At 41.4% G+C, this 15,590-nt stretch overlaps 1 protein-coding gene across 1 annotated transcript in view; it reads right to left on the minus strand.

The window, feature by feature from the left end:
- The window catches only part of ASPG (asparaginase), a 102,764-nt gene that overhangs the window by 35,457 nt on the left and 51,717 nt on the right, over positions 1-15,590 (minus strand). Inside the window, exons 7-10 of the mRNA XM_040332878.1 lie at positions 8,107-8,219; positions 6,231-6,416; positions 3,325-3,438; positions 2,806-2,925 (exon numbers count right to left, since the gene is read on the minus strand). Of these exons, the coding sequence (XP_040188812.1) occupies positions 2,806-2,925; positions 3,325-3,438; positions 6,231-6,416; positions 8,107-8,219 (533 nt within the window). The remainder of the gene's footprint in view (positions 1-2,805; positions 2,926-3,324; positions 3,439-6,230; positions 6,417-8,106; positions 8,220-15,590) is intronic.

Below are 15,590 nucleotides of genomic sequence, written 5' to 3' on the forward strand. Positions count from 1 at the left end.
AACAGCTTTACTGACATCTTAAGATTTCCCCAAAAAGGGTAAATAATTTATTTCCCATATATATATATATATATATATATATATATATATATATATATATATATATATATATATATATATATATATATATATATATATATATATATATAAACTTCACTCTGAGCCAAGAGTCACACGATTTGTTTTTATTAATCTCTGGTTAGTTGCAAGTCTTTTCCCATCTAATTTTGGAATGGTCATTATAACACATGACACATTATTCACACAATCCCAAATTGAAAACTCCCAATGGAAAATATAATTTATGATAATTATTGGGAATGGAGCAAAAACTGGGTGTAGTTTCTGCACAAATATTAGTTAAAAATAGACAACTAATAGATGTAGGCATGCACAGGGTTACTGAGGTTGGGGGATTAAAAGTTGGAAAGGAGAAGACTACTGGAGTTCTCTAAAAGTATTAGACTCCATTCACACCTAGGCGTTTTGTCGCCTGTAGCCCGACGCTACAATACGCCGGAGGGTCGAAATTGCATTGTTCTCTATGGAGACTGTTCACATCTCCTAAAGCAAAACGCCGTACGTCGATAGAACGCCGAATTTCAAAAAAGTCCCGGACCCTTTTTCGACGTGCGTATCGGGCGGCTTAGGCGTTACGCATAGCCGACAATACAATGTAAAAAGAACGCGGTTTAAAATGACGCGTTTTGTCGTCGCAAATCGCGGGACAAAACGCAGATTTTTTGTCGCCGCAAAACGCATACGCGAAGGTGTGAATGGAGCCTTAGTCTACTGAAACCTGATATTTCAGTTTTGGTAGATACTGGATGAGCAAAATCTCCAGATTTTTCTCTCTCTCAAATTTTGGGCACATAAGGCAAGTTTTTATTTTAATCAACCCAGCCAGCGTAACGGGAACAAATAAAACCTTGCAGATTGTCGTACGAATACACCCCCCCCCCCACCGCCAGAACACACTGATGCTTGTTCGACAGAAGCTGGTTACAAGTCCGGCTTCTGTTGGACAAGGAGCTGTACACAAGGGCTGAAAGTCAGCCAGTTCCTGCTGAACAGACCATTTTCTGACAGTTTTTGGCCTGTTTACCCAGCTTAAGACTCGGATTTGAAGAATTCTACAGCTGCAATGACAGGTCTGCCCACCTGCTACAATACCTTAGATAATGGATCGCAGAAAAAGGGACAGCTGTAGTAGCATTAGTCAAAGTGATAGGAGCTTTATGTAAGATTTTCCGATTAGGCCACGTACACACGATCAGTCCATCCGATGAGAACGGTCCAAAGGACCGTTGTCATCGGTTAACCGATGAAGCTGACTGATGGTCTGATGTGCCTACACACCATCAGTTAAAAAAACGATCAAGTCCAACGCGGTGACGTAAAACACAACGACGTGCTGAGAAAAATTAAGTTCAATGCTTCCAAGCATGCGTCGACTAAATTCTGAGCATGAACGGGTTTTTAACCGATGCTTTTGCATACTAACCGTCGGTTTTATCCTATCGGTTAGGCATCCATTGGTTCAATTTTAAATCAAGTTCTAAAAATTTTGAGTGAAGGATAACTGACCGATGGGGCCCACACACGATCGGTTTGGACCGATGAAAAGGTCCTTCAGTCCGTTTTCAACGGTTTGAGAAACTAAGGCCGTGTGTACGCGGCCTTAGTTTCTCCATAAGGATTTAGGAGATGGGTAAGGCAAACAGACTCGCCTATTACAAATACCAGTTTTGGTTGGGCAGAGCCAAGAGCATCAGTAATTTAAAATTACAAAGGCAGAACCAAGTATGCAAATCAGGAGGAGCTCAGACTTTCTGGATCTGTGTTCAGCCAGCTACTTGTGCAGCCAGCCAAGCAAAGAGTATTTTCAGGAGGCGGAGAAGAACCTTCTCAGAACTGTTTCCTTTAAAGAGGTTTCATAAAGCGACACCAATCTGCAAAGTTGATGCACCTCCAATGACATAGAACAATAATGCATTTAAACTTTTGTGATTTACATGCTTGGTCTGGATCAGTGACCGATATATATTTTTTTAAGGCAGAGAGACAGCCAGGGAAATAGTGTTTTCAAATAGAGAAAAAACAAACAATGACAGCCACTACATTCCTCTTGGTGAAAGTTTTCTTTAGGAAAACGAATGCCTTCATGCTTTTCGGTCCTAAATGAAATTTAAAGCGATAATAAAGCCCCCCCCCCCCTTTTTTTTTTAACAAACTTGTTATGCTTATCTGCTCCGTGTAAAGGTTTTGCACAGAACAGCCCGGATCTACCTCTCCTCTAGTCCCACCCGGCGCTCCTGGCTCCTCCCAGGAGCCCCCCACACTAAGCAGCTTGCTGTCAGGGCACCTAAGCAGGCACGATGCCGATCTGTGGATCGGTGTGTCAATTCACACACTGACAAATACTTGAGGGGCACACCTTAAAAAATGCATTAGAGATGGTGCAGCCATAAGACCATACAAAAAGAACAAAATATTATAGCGCACAAATACAAAAATTATAGGTATTTACCTATCAAATGTCAGCAAACTGTTTTGTAGGCCACTGTCGGCCAGCAATTGTTTTGGCTGAAAACTTTTATAATAGAACTTTCAAGTTCTTATTTCTACCAATCTGTGGACCCCCAGAGATGTCCAGCAGCATTTCTGTTCCAGACCCACGAAGCTGTGTGCATTTAGTAGAGTAATCCACATGTAATGTTATGACACCTCAGCCACAGCCAGGAAAGCTTACTTGGATACGAGGAATTATAAAAAATGTAACTTGAGTTTCCGATGAGAACGTACCTCCTTGCAGCTCACACCAACAGACTTGGCGACCACCTGGATGAATTTGCTGTCTCTTAGAGAGATTTTAGCACCGGTGGCACTGACGGTCATCTCTCCCCGGAGATTTTCATACAGCATCTGCAAAAGGCATAGCAATTTTACTTTATACATTCTTCAATATGTTTATATCAATCTAAATACACACTATGAAAATACTAAAAGTAAATTTTTGGCTATAACAATATGCTATAATGCTGCACAAAGCACAGTTGTTTGAGTAATATGTTTTCGGTTTATTAGGCTAATGAGAATAATGTGCCTTAACCAACAATCAATTAGCAATCATCTCTCATTGCAGCAGTGTCTGTGAAAGGGTCAGCACTAAAATCATATTGGTTGCTCGAAGTTACAACCCTTGCAACTGAGGGTAAACCTCTGTGGCCCCCAGTGTTTATAGAAACCATGGCATGCTGCAAATGTACACAAAGTATCAAGGTGACCTAAAAGCTATATAGAGTCCAGATTCCCTGGTCTTACCTGTTTCTTCTGCTCCAGGCTGAGGTGCGTTTTACCCAAGACGTACGAAAGCTTTGATAGCGCTGCCTCTGGAGTTAAATCGCACCCTGGTATGACCCCAACCACAGAAAGAGCCTGCAAAATAAGTGCAAAAAATACCACAATAAAATACCACTATCGCTACAGTACAACACAATATACTGCAAAACATTTTATTTACATAGGACCAATTTACAGAGAAACAGAATAATTTGATTGTGCCTAGCCTAGCCCCGGAGAACCTTAAAATCTACAGGTACATAAAATTACTTTTCATAATGGCCCGTACACACGATCCAAATATCGGACGAAAACGATCGTCCGATGAAGAATCGTACGATTTTCGGATCGTGTGTACACTACTTTCGAGAGCCGATCACGGCCGTTCATCCGATATTATTCGATCGGACATGCACGAAAATTTTCCTTGTACGATGTAAGATCGTACGATTTTCGTTTAGTCAGTACAGTTGTCGTCCGACAATACAATACAAATACATTACAACACATGACATCACTTCCGATAATTTTTTTCGGTCGTACAAGAATTTGTGACTTTAATAACCTATTTCATTTTACTTGCGACTATTAAGCGAAAAAAGTCGTACGATCCGTCGTACGATATTCGGATCGTGTGTACGGGCCATTAGACTTCTCTCTGAAACACAGCTGCTGGTTTTTGTCATCAAGAGCTGGTGAGACTTGCAAGACTGTAGTATCAGAGTTCACTTTGCTAGATTCAGACCAATACAATTTGGATACTTATTGATTACTGCGTTTACAGAAAATGTGTGCAGTGTTCTGAAACACATCCCAAGGCCTCTGTGGTACAAGGTTTATGCATGAGCAACCTCCTGTGCATTCTCCTAGCTGTGTGGAAGTACCAGCTTTCAGAAAGTCATCACTTTTGAAAGCTCCAGCAACATACCAGAAAAGGACATCTCTAGGGAAATAGAAACAAGCAACCAATAGTGCCTTCTGTACAGTGGCTGTGCTGAGCCTTTTTCACACTGGTATGGGGAACAGGGATTTATTTTGTGTCATGGAATTTTTTCAAATGCTTTGCCAAGCAAGTTAGTAAGGCCTTAAGATGCTTTAAAGATGATTTTAAACTCAAAAATATAATATAAAATTTTCTGAAAGTATAGAAAAAATGAAGGGTAATTTTGACTTATCTGTAAATTCCATACACGACAGTACAGTACACAGGCTGGTACTGTCCATTGACTGGACACAGGAAAAGCTTTGGATTGACAAGTGCCACCCCCCCCCCCCCCCCACTATATATAATCCTACCCCACTTCATGGAAGCTCAGTGTTTTTAGCAAGCAATGCACAGTAACAAAAAGGAGAAGGCAGTCTCTGTCCTTTAGGCTACATTCACATCCGAGGATCGTGTTTGAGAGTTTTTTTTCCAAGCTTTTGAATGGGTGTTTTTGAACAGTGTTTTTGAGCTTTGGCAGTTTTTATTAGCCAATAGAGAAAAATATCATTTGTTTCATCGTTTGTTGCTATGTTTTTTAGCCACTTTTTTTTATTACCTTTATGTTTTTTTTGTAAGGGGTTCACGATTATGGCTATCGGTAAATGTATTTATTTTATTTACTTATTATTTATTTTGTTAGGTTAGGGATTAACATTAGGGCTAGGAGTTGGGTCTGTCTTTATAAATTATCCCTGGTGCATGTTTACTTTAACTGGTTGCCGACCAGCCGCCGCAGTTCTACGGCGGCAGGTCGGCTCTCCTGCGCGAGAGCCCGTAGCGGCAGGCGAAGCGGCCACTAGGGGCGTGCCCCCCGCTCGCTCCTGACTCCCGCGCATCACCGCCGGGCCCCCTCTATTGCTCGTTAGAGCGGGGAACGGGAGCTGTGTGTGTAAACACACAGCTCCCAGTCCTGTCAGGGGAGAAATGCCTGACCGTCTGTTCATACAATGTATGAACAGCGATCAGTCATTTCCCCTAGTGAGTCCACCCCTCCTACAGTTAGAACACACTTAACCCCTTCCCCGCCCCCTAGTGTTAACCCCTTCCCTGCCAGTGGCATTTTTATAGTCATCAATGCATTTTTATAGCACTGATCGCTATAAAAATGCCAATGGTCCCAAAAATGTGTCAAAAGTGTCCGCCATAATGTCGCAGTACCGAAAAAAAAAATCGCTGAGCGCCGACATTACTAGTAAAAAAAAAAAAATATTAGTAAAAATGCCATAAAACTACCCCCTATTTTGTAAACGCTATAACTTTTGTGCAAACCAATCAACCGCTTATTGTGATTTTTTTTTTTTACAAACAATATGTAGAAGAATACGTATCAGCCTAAACTGAGGAAAAAAAAAAGTTTTTTTATATATATTTTTGGGGGGATATTTATTACAGCAAAAAGTATTCATTTTTTTTCAAATTGTCGCTCTATTTTTGTTTATAGCGCAAAAACAAAAAACCGCAGAGGTGATCAAATATCACCAAAAGAAAGCCCCATTTGTAGGGGGAAAAAAGACGCCAATTTTGTTTGGGAGCCACGTCGCACGACCGCACAATTGTCAGTTAAAGCGACGCAGTGCCGAATTGCAAAAAGTGCTCTGGTCTTTGACCAGCAATATGGTCCGGGGGTTAATGGTTAAAGAGGTTTCTAAATTGCAGGACCCTTTGAAAAATTAAGCCATATAGTGATCAGTTTGAAGTCTTTAGCGGTTAAGAAACTACAAGTTCCAGCATGCTCCACTACGCCAACAGCTTTAGGAACCATGCTGCTTGTTTCTCACTGGCCCTTGTAAATTAAAGAGGACACCTCTTCATATGGTTTGTCAGATTCACATACACTTGAAATTTGATCAAGGAAGAAAAAAAGTCTGTTAATTGCAACAGACATATTACTAAAACTACCAACCTTTCCTGTTGCATACGACGCTGTGACAGAACCTCGCAAACACTGAGTGCAATTAATGATTATCAGTCCACGTTCCGTGGCAGCTTGTAGCTCTTGAAGCAGATCAATTCGGCAGTCTGGGGCATTTCCACTGCCGTAGGTCTCCAGCACAATGCCTTCCATTGGTGGCTGAAGGAAAGCCTTTACCTGGGTGAATAAAAAGAGTGAATATCTCCACCACAAAGTACTTTCTGTAACTACAGTGTAAACATAGTCTTTTTCGGGGGTCTCCATCAAGACATGCACAGTCTCGGTAAGTAATTCAAACCCAGAAGATGCAACATAGGGTAAGCCACATATTCAGTTTAATTGTTACCCCACCAGAGGCTTATATTTAAAGAGCTACCCCTCTTCATTCCCAGTGGATGGGGAGTAAAGCTAAGGAAAATTATAAGCTGCTGGTGGAAGCTGTCAGTTAGGCAACCTATTGCTTTGCCCTGCATGTAGAAAATGTGATAATGACTTCACCTTTATTAAACACACCTCCACTACCACAGACCCCCCAGATACAGTACTTTCTATAGCCCCAGCATCCGCTGTGCTAATCGGCATTCACAGCCCTTCTGGAGCTGGGTACCTCTACTACTTAGTGTAGGGGCAGCACTGGTTTACAGAGACAAATGGTGGGGCCACCTAAGTATAAACAGACGATTTTGTCCACTTTCTTTAAATCCTCATCCATCTTGAGTCATACAAGTGCCAGTATACATAGCTTTCTAGCTTTGAATTTGCATAGAATCTGCAGCTCTGATGAGTGTATTGTGACTGAGAGGATGTCTCCCCGCTGTCAGAATACAAAGTCAAAGTGGGCAGGATTTCCCCATACACCTTGATGTGTGGATGGGGGAAATCAGGTCAGATTTTTTTCATTCAATCCATTAAAAACAAAAAAAACACAACTAATCTACTGGCTTCCTCAGACTAAAATAAGTCTACCTTGTTAAAGGGTGTGTAAAGGTAAAACATGTTTTCCTATATAGCTTCCTTTACCTTAGTGGAGTCCTCCTTCACTTACCTCATCCTTCGATTTTACTTTTAAATGTCCTTATTTCTTCTGAGAAATCCTCACTTTCTGTTCATCTGTCTGCAACTCCACACAGTAATGCGAGGCTTTCTCCCTGGTGTGGAGTGTCATGCTCGGCCTCCCCTGCAATACAGGGGAGTCAGGACGCTCTCTACGTTGCAGATAGAGAAAGGAGCTGTGTGATAGTGGGCGTCTTTACTCGCCTGTAGTCCAAGGGAGGGGGCGAGCACGATGCGCCACACCAGGGAGAAAGCCTCACATTACTGTGTGGAGTTACAGACAGAAGAACAGGAAGTGAGGATTTCTCAGAAGAAATAAGGACATTTTAAAAGCAAAATTGAAGGATGAGGTAAGTGAAGGAGGACTGCACTAAGGGTAAAAGGAAGCTATTTAGGAAAAAAACGTTTTTTTACCTTTACAACCCCTTTAAATCAGAACTTTCGTTTTTTTTGTGATCCGATGATGCCACCATTGATTTTCGAAATTCGGCCGACCAAACTTTCATGTTTCCGGGAATATTCGTTTCTCTCCGGAAATATTAGTTTCTTTTCTTGCACATGCACATTTTTTTTCTATTACATTTCTCACACGATTCTCCCATCATTGATCATAAAATCGTCTTTTTTTCCGAAAATTTCCAACATGTCGGATTTCTAAAATGTGTTTGCCGCAAGAAAATCGGCTGTTGCTGCAGCCCACTAACGGTGTGAAATTCGTACGAAAATTCTTTGATACGATTTTTCGAAAGAAAATTATTTCGAAATTCGAACCATGTATACTATAAGGTGTATAGAAAAGAAGGGATAGACATACAGTGGCAGCAGTAATTCCAGGGAATATTCGTAGCAGGCCCACATTTCTGTTCATGTCTGTGTGCACCAGGAACTTCTTGGTGGTGTTTGCTCGCCAAACAGTCTCCCAGTTAACTAGGGAAAAAAAATTAAAAAATAAAAAAGCCTGTTAGCAACATCAACTAGATCATTAAATTCTGTACAAATGGGTCAAAGCATTATAAAATAAAAGCATGAGGAGAGCTGGTAACCGGTATGTGTGAAGGGACAGGGACATTTACACCGATGAATGTCCCGATTATCAGTGCAGCCCCAACATGCCCATTAAAGCAGCCTATCAGTGCACATCGGTAAAGGAGAAAAATTACATATTTGCAAAATTAACAGAAACTAAGAAAAAAATAAGTTTTCTTTTTTTTTTTTCAAAATATTCTGTCTTTTTTCATTTGTTTAGAAAAAATAAATAAAATCCCAGTGGTGATTAAATATCAAATGAAAGCTATTAAAAAAATAAAAAAACGTTTGTCCGGCAGTTTTTCTATGGGAAAAACTGCTATGGAGCATACACACGGCTGGGATTCCCGGCCAAAGCTCCATTGCAGTTTTTCTGTCAGGAAAGCCAGCCGTGTGTAGGGGCAAAGACTGAACTGAGCAGGTTCTCGGTTTTCCCCTTGGGATTTCCGACGGGAACATTTCCTGTCGGAAATCCCGCACGTGTGTACGGGGCATTAGGCACTGGCATCTTTAGCCCCAGCATTCTGGTTAAGATAAGGTGAGCAATTTAAACAAAAGGTAAATGGTGTTAAGAGTGAGTGTAAAGCCTGGTACCCAGCAGAAGTTCTTTTCCATTCAACACAGTGGGCTAAATGAAAAAAAAAAAAAAAAAAAACTGGACAGACCGATGTACTAACACAAGCAATGTTAGTACAGTGATCTCTCCTGCTGTGTTATGGTGTTCTGACAGGCGGACCACCTCCCCCACCCCATACCAGGAAAAAATAAACGGTCAGCTCTTGCAGTGCTGATCACATGCTGGTTTTCCAGCATGCCTGTTTTACAGAAGCCGGTCGGCTGGCTTCTGTTGTACAGGGAGCTGTAAACAAGGACCAAAGTTAAAATGAAATAAAGTAGCATACAATTATAGATTTTTAGAGGTTCTGTAAAATAAAATGGCGGCTATTGCGATTTCCTATATTTCATCATATTTATGCAACGGTTTTATTAAATGCATACATTTTTAGAAAAAAAAAAAAAAAACACGTTATAAATTATAAATAATTATAAATAAATTTTAGTACTCATAAAAGACAACAGAATACTTTTTTATGTTACAAAAAATGGGCATTTGTAAACAGATACCAAACATGCTGAGGCTCAAAATTGCGAGCGCCTATAAAATGGTACCTAAAACTTTTCATAGGTAACGCTTTCAAAATCTTTACAGGATCTCGATTTAGAGTTAACTGTTAACCACTTGCTTACTGGGCACTTAAAACCCCCTTCTGCCCAGAGCAAAAATTGCGCCGTCATACAACACTGTACCCAAATGAAATCTTATAATTTTTCCCCATTTTTTTTTTTATATTTTGTTATAAAATGTAGGAAATGGGTAATTTTTCTCTTTAATGTATGCTGATGAGGCTGCACTGATGAGCACCGATGGGCACCAATAAGGCGGCACTAATAAGCAGCACTGGTGGGCACTGAGAAGTGGCATTAAAATGCGACATTGATAGGTGGCACTGATAGCTGGCAGTGATGGGCAGCACTGCTAGGTGGCACTGATGAGGCATTGATAGGTGGCACTGGCAGGGGTTACTGGTGGCACAGAGGAGGCTGATGTGCCTCCTTCCTCTCCGGGACCGATGTCCCTTTCACATGAGCCAGTGATCAGCTTTTTTTTCTCCTCACGCTGCCAGATTACCGGCTTTTGTTTACATCACGTGATCAGCTGTCATTGGCTGATAGCTGATCACGTGGTAAGGGGCCAGGACTGGATTACTCAGATCCGTGATCAACAGAGTCTCAGTGACTCGGGTGATCACAGCGCTCGCCATGCAGGTCCGCACGGGGAGCGAGCAAAAGGGGAGGGCGTCTATTGACATCCTGGTTAATTATGGCCAGAGAGTTCCCACGCTCACTCTGACACCCAACATGTGTGGCACCATTGCCATTTACATACATGTGCATGCCACATGTGTGCATTCGCGTGAAGGGACAGGGGTGCTTTTACGCTTCCTTATTTCACTTTATGGCCATCACGTCCCTAATGTAATAGCGTGGTCAAGTGACAGGTCCTCGTCATGGAGACATCAGGGGTTTAGTAATTCCCAATGTCCCCCCTACCCTCTCCACTGCAGCTCATCAGGCACAGATGGTGTTATATTAGCTGCTTATCTGGCTACAAGTCAAGGAAAGACCACAGTGAACCCAGAAGTGATGAAATGTTGTCTGAGCACATTCATCGCAAAGTAGATTGGGGGGAGCCGATGTTCTCCTGAGCTCCTCCTGCTCGATATGACAAAGTTGTTTACTTCCATCCTGGGCTCCTGTCTGAGTGTCACCTTTTCAGTCCTGTACAAGTGATCGGGCAGCTCTACAGATGCCCAAATCACTTTTACATGACAGTCAATCGCTGAATCACTGTTGGCTTCTTTTAAAAACCCAGGACATTTCTGAAAATGTACCCTGGTAGACAAGCAACTAAGCATTCTCTGTGCCAAAAACTACCAGCACTGAAAGCAAATGTATCACACCTAACCAGCTGCTTTGGGTTACTAGAGTTTTAACATCTTATTGCATGCTAGACTTATTTTACTAGTTACAAATCAGAGTGTACACGGCAATTGCGCCTCAGCAGTATGTAAGGTTAGTATACAGAGGACACAAGATTTCTCTAATATTCCAATCCCTATTCTTAAGCATACAAAGATAAGTCTGAATAGGAAAATACTTTATCCATTAAAAAGGGAAGCACAATTATACTATGCATCTATATAGGTCAGTAAAGTACCTTGCTATTCAGCTTTCGTCACAAACTCTGATTGTCCTTTATAACAAAACGTTACGCCTGAGTAACAGTGAACCAAAGTAAAAGGTTGAACGTGACGACTACCAGCTTTGTCTGACAGTCAGATGCCAACTTTTTCACTATGGATCTATTTAAAGACTCACTATACAGAACAAAACGGTAGTCAGGCTGTTCCCCTCAAAAATAAGAGCAGCAGATAAGCTGTGACAAAAAAATCAGATTTAGAACAAGTATTAAACCTTTGGGTTATACTGCTGCCTACAAGACCATGGCTAGCAACAAAAAACTGTAGGCCAGCTCAAAGTATAGCCAGCATGCCTCCGTTATGTAGCAAAGCAGTACTGAGAGAATTATAAACACAGAAGGATGGAAACTATGTCCCTCTATGGACTCCAGGAAAAGGATTGGGGAATATTAAAATCATGTTTTGTTTCTTAGTCATTGAGGACACAAGACATCTTAACGCAGAGTGCCACCCAAAAGTGGAACTTCTGCTTTAAGGACTCCTGAGCCCCTGACATGTCACATTTGGCATGTCTTTTGGGGGGGGGGGGGGGTACCTAGTTTTGAGAGGTACCTAGGCGGCTCGAGCGGTAGTTCTCTCCCACTCCCTCCCTGCAACCTTCTGGAACACATCACAGGTCCCAGAAGATTGCCCATCCAATTCTGGACGTGCAGCTGAACTCACGCATATGCAGTGCGCACCTGGCAGTGAAGCCGCAAACGGTCACAGCCGGGTGCCCACACTTGCACTGCCGGTGCTGCAGAGAGAAGAGGGAGAGAACCAAGGCTTTGGACGGCCGGATTGCTGGATCATGGGACAGATGAGTGTGTTTATTAAAAGTTAGCAGCAAACTCTTCATAACCACGCTATAGCCAAATGACGGCTACAGCGAGGTCGCACATTGCTAGGAGGGCGTCATATGACGCAGCACACATCCGAAGGCACCTGTGATCGCTGTGTCCTTGGGACAGATGATAAAAAGCCAATTACATTGTAAACAGGGTTTGTCGGTTATTGGCATTCCTCTCCAAACGTGAGGAGAGACGAAAACCGTCAAATCCACACAGGTGACATTTGCACTGATCATCAGTACCCTGATTATTAGTGCATTTCCAGCAGTGCTGCCATTCAGTGCCACTCAACGGTGCAGTTTGTATAGCATACAAAAAAATTAAAAACCCAGTGGTGAGTAATCGCTCGTACATATACTGTGGAAGGGCGGCTCTTAAGTGCAAAATCACGTACCTTTATGCGATTTCTCTCCTCAGCTCTGGGGTGGGCACGCCGCTGGAGCGGCCACAATGGCCACTGGCGATCGTTCACAGGAGAGGCAGGATGGCAATCTGCCCACGCAAACAAGGCAGACCGCCATTCTGTGAGGGAGAAAAATTGAGATCTCGTGTTTCTGCTAAGCAGAAACATGGATCTCTGTTTTCCTGCAGTCACACCATTCCCCCCCAAGTGTTTGAAAGCATTCCTAGGGACACACTTAACCCATTGATCACCCTGATGTTAACCTATTTCCTTCCATGGTCATTAATACAGTGACGGTGCATTTTTTTCTAGCACTGATCACTGTATTGGTGTCTCTGGTCCCCAAAAAAGTGTCACTTGGTGTCAGATTTGTCTGCCGCAGTCCTGCTAAAAAAATCACTGATCACCATTACCAGTAAAAAAAAAAAAAAAAAGACCATAAATCTATGTCATAGTTTGTAGACACTATAACTTTTGTGCAAACCAATCAATATACGCTTATTAGGATGTTTTTTAGCCCCTTCATTGGCCCTGATATTAACCCCTTCCCTTCCAGTGCCATTAGTACAACGTCAGTGCATATCTTTAGCACTGATCACTGTAATAATGTCACTGGTTCCCCAAAAAAGTGTAAAAAAATGTTAGGTGTCCGATCTGTCCATCACAATCCCGCAAAAAAACGCCATTACTAGTTTAAATAAAAATAAAAATGAATCCATCCCCTATTTTGTAGACGCTATAAAACTTTAATGCCGTGTTTTGAACATGCTGCATTTTTTAACAACGTTTTTAAACTATGTCATTTTTCGGGTTGTAAGAAATTATCGTGTGTGGGCTAAAACGACATTAAAAACCTGCGCATGCTCAGAAGCAAGTTATGAGACGGGAGCGCTCGTTCTGGTAAAACTACCATTCGTAATGGAGTAAGCACATTCATCACGCTGTAACAGGCAGAAAAGCGCAAATCGTCTTTTACTAACAGGAAATCAGCTAAAGCAGCCCCAAGGGTGGCATCATCCGCATGGAACTTCCCCTTTATAGTGCCGTCGTAGGTGTTGTAAGTCACCGCACTTTGCTAGAGCTTTTTTTAAAAACGATCGTGTGTGGGCAACGTCGTTTTAATGATGAAGTTGGAAAAAAATATGTTTTTTCTACATGCCGAAAAATGATCGTGTGTACGCGGCATAAGGCCTCATGTACACTGGACGTTAAAATAACGTTATAAAAATGCCAGCAGCTTTGCGGTGAGTTTTTCTACCTTTTTGCAACATTTATTCGTGTTTTTTTTTTTTTATTTTAAATTTGATAATGGATCAAAAACATTAAAAACTGCTGGTGAGCAGAGTTTGAGCGTTTATCAACGTTTATCAGAGTTTTTACAGCTGAAAAACTTCTTAGAACCCACTAGTTTTGGATTTTTTTTTACTGCTCAAAAACGCCACTGCCCAAAACTGCTAACAGCCTGCATTGACACATAGGATAACATGGAGAGTTTAATGACAGTAGAAAAAAAAAAAAAAAAAAAAGAAATTGTCTACTGCCAAAAACAGCTGCTGTAAAAACTTTAAAAAAAAAGGCCAGTGTGCATGAGGCCTGACACAAACCAATCAATATACGCTTATTTATTTTTTTACCAAATATATGTAGCAGAATACAAATTGGCCTAAATTGATGAAGAAATTAGAATTTAATATTTTTATTAGGCGTGTTTTTTTTTTTTTTGTTTATAGAAAAATTGAATACTGTGGAGGCAATATGGACTTTCGTGGTACGGCACGAATTACAATGTCAATTTACAAAAATATAAAATTTATTTTACAAAATCACACATTATAAAATCAGCATTAAATACATAGATCATAGACATTGGATGCGGCTATATGTGGAACATCCATTTATCTGACATACAAGGGACATTAGATATAGATGGTCATTCCGCACTGGATGTACTCATCTAATCTTCCCGTTTTACACTGAACATGTTTCGGGGTTACCTCGCTTACCCCAACTTGTTTATTCCCCGACTTAGTTGGGGTAGGCTGTAAACTTTGGTGAGGGTGGGTCAGCCACGCCCTGTGACCTCTGGGAACCCGCCTTCTGACCTTTGACATCTGAGGGAGGTCCTTGTTCCAATTCCTGAGTCCTAGCCATATTCTTCAATGGGAAACCCCTAACTGACCTTTGAACTTTAACCCTAAGTGCATCTCCACTTAGTGACTCTCCCCACCCCAAACCCCTACCTTTCCCAGAACCCGCTCGGTTTGTCAGAAAAAGGGAAACATTTTTTTTTATTTTTTAGGTTCGCTCGCCAGCCATGGTAGAGATTACCCAAGTGGAAACTCGTAGAACGCTCGGCAGCTTCATAAAAAACATTTGCTATATGTATATATTTTGATATTATTGTATATCTCATTCATATGCTTTTTTATAGATCTTTTTATGACTTGTACGCCTGAAGAAGGGGGTAACCCCCGAAACTTGTTGAGTGCACAACAGGAAGATTAGTATCCATACATCCAGTGCGGAATGACCATCTATATCTAATGTCCTTTGTATGTCAGATAAATGGATGTTCCACATATAGCCGCATCCAATGTCTATGATCTATGTATTTAAGGCTGATTTTATTATGTATGATTTTGTAAAATAAATTTATATTTTTGTAAATTGACTTTGTAATTCATGTCGTACCACAAAAGTCCATATTGCCTCCACAGTATTCAATTGTTCTATATAATAGGGCGAAGGTACTTAAATTTTTTCTTATCAAGTAGTGCTTCTCATTATTTTTTGTACCGTGACGCAAAAAATGGCCTGGTCATTAAGGGGGTAAATCTTTCCGGGGCTGAAGTGGTTAAAGCGCTAAAACAACAAGATCTATATCCTACAATATCAAAGACATGGAAGACCCCCTATGCAAAGGTAGAAATAAGAGAGAATTGCAAACAGTCTTTAAAAATAGAATAGACTTGACCTTTGATGGCCACTGGCTATGTTCGTACACACAGGTTGTGCTTGCCATTCAGTACCACTGCCAAACCCATCCAAGTCAATGGGATTGTGCCATAACTGCATAATACATCCGGTTGCAGTGTGGCGCAGTGGGCTTCTCAAGGACTATCACCTCCGAGCCACCTGTCAAATGGCCCTGAAAATGATCGACCAAGAATCGCTTCTCAGAGGGACGGCAATGACAGCCGCACATATAAACTGAGCC

Source organism: Rana temporaria, chromosome 13 (assembly GCF_905171775.1).
Source record: "Rana temporaria chromosome 13, aRanTem1.1, whole genome shotgun sequence".
NCBI lineage: Eukaryota > Metazoa > Chordata > Amphibia > Anura > Ranidae > Rana > Rana temporaria.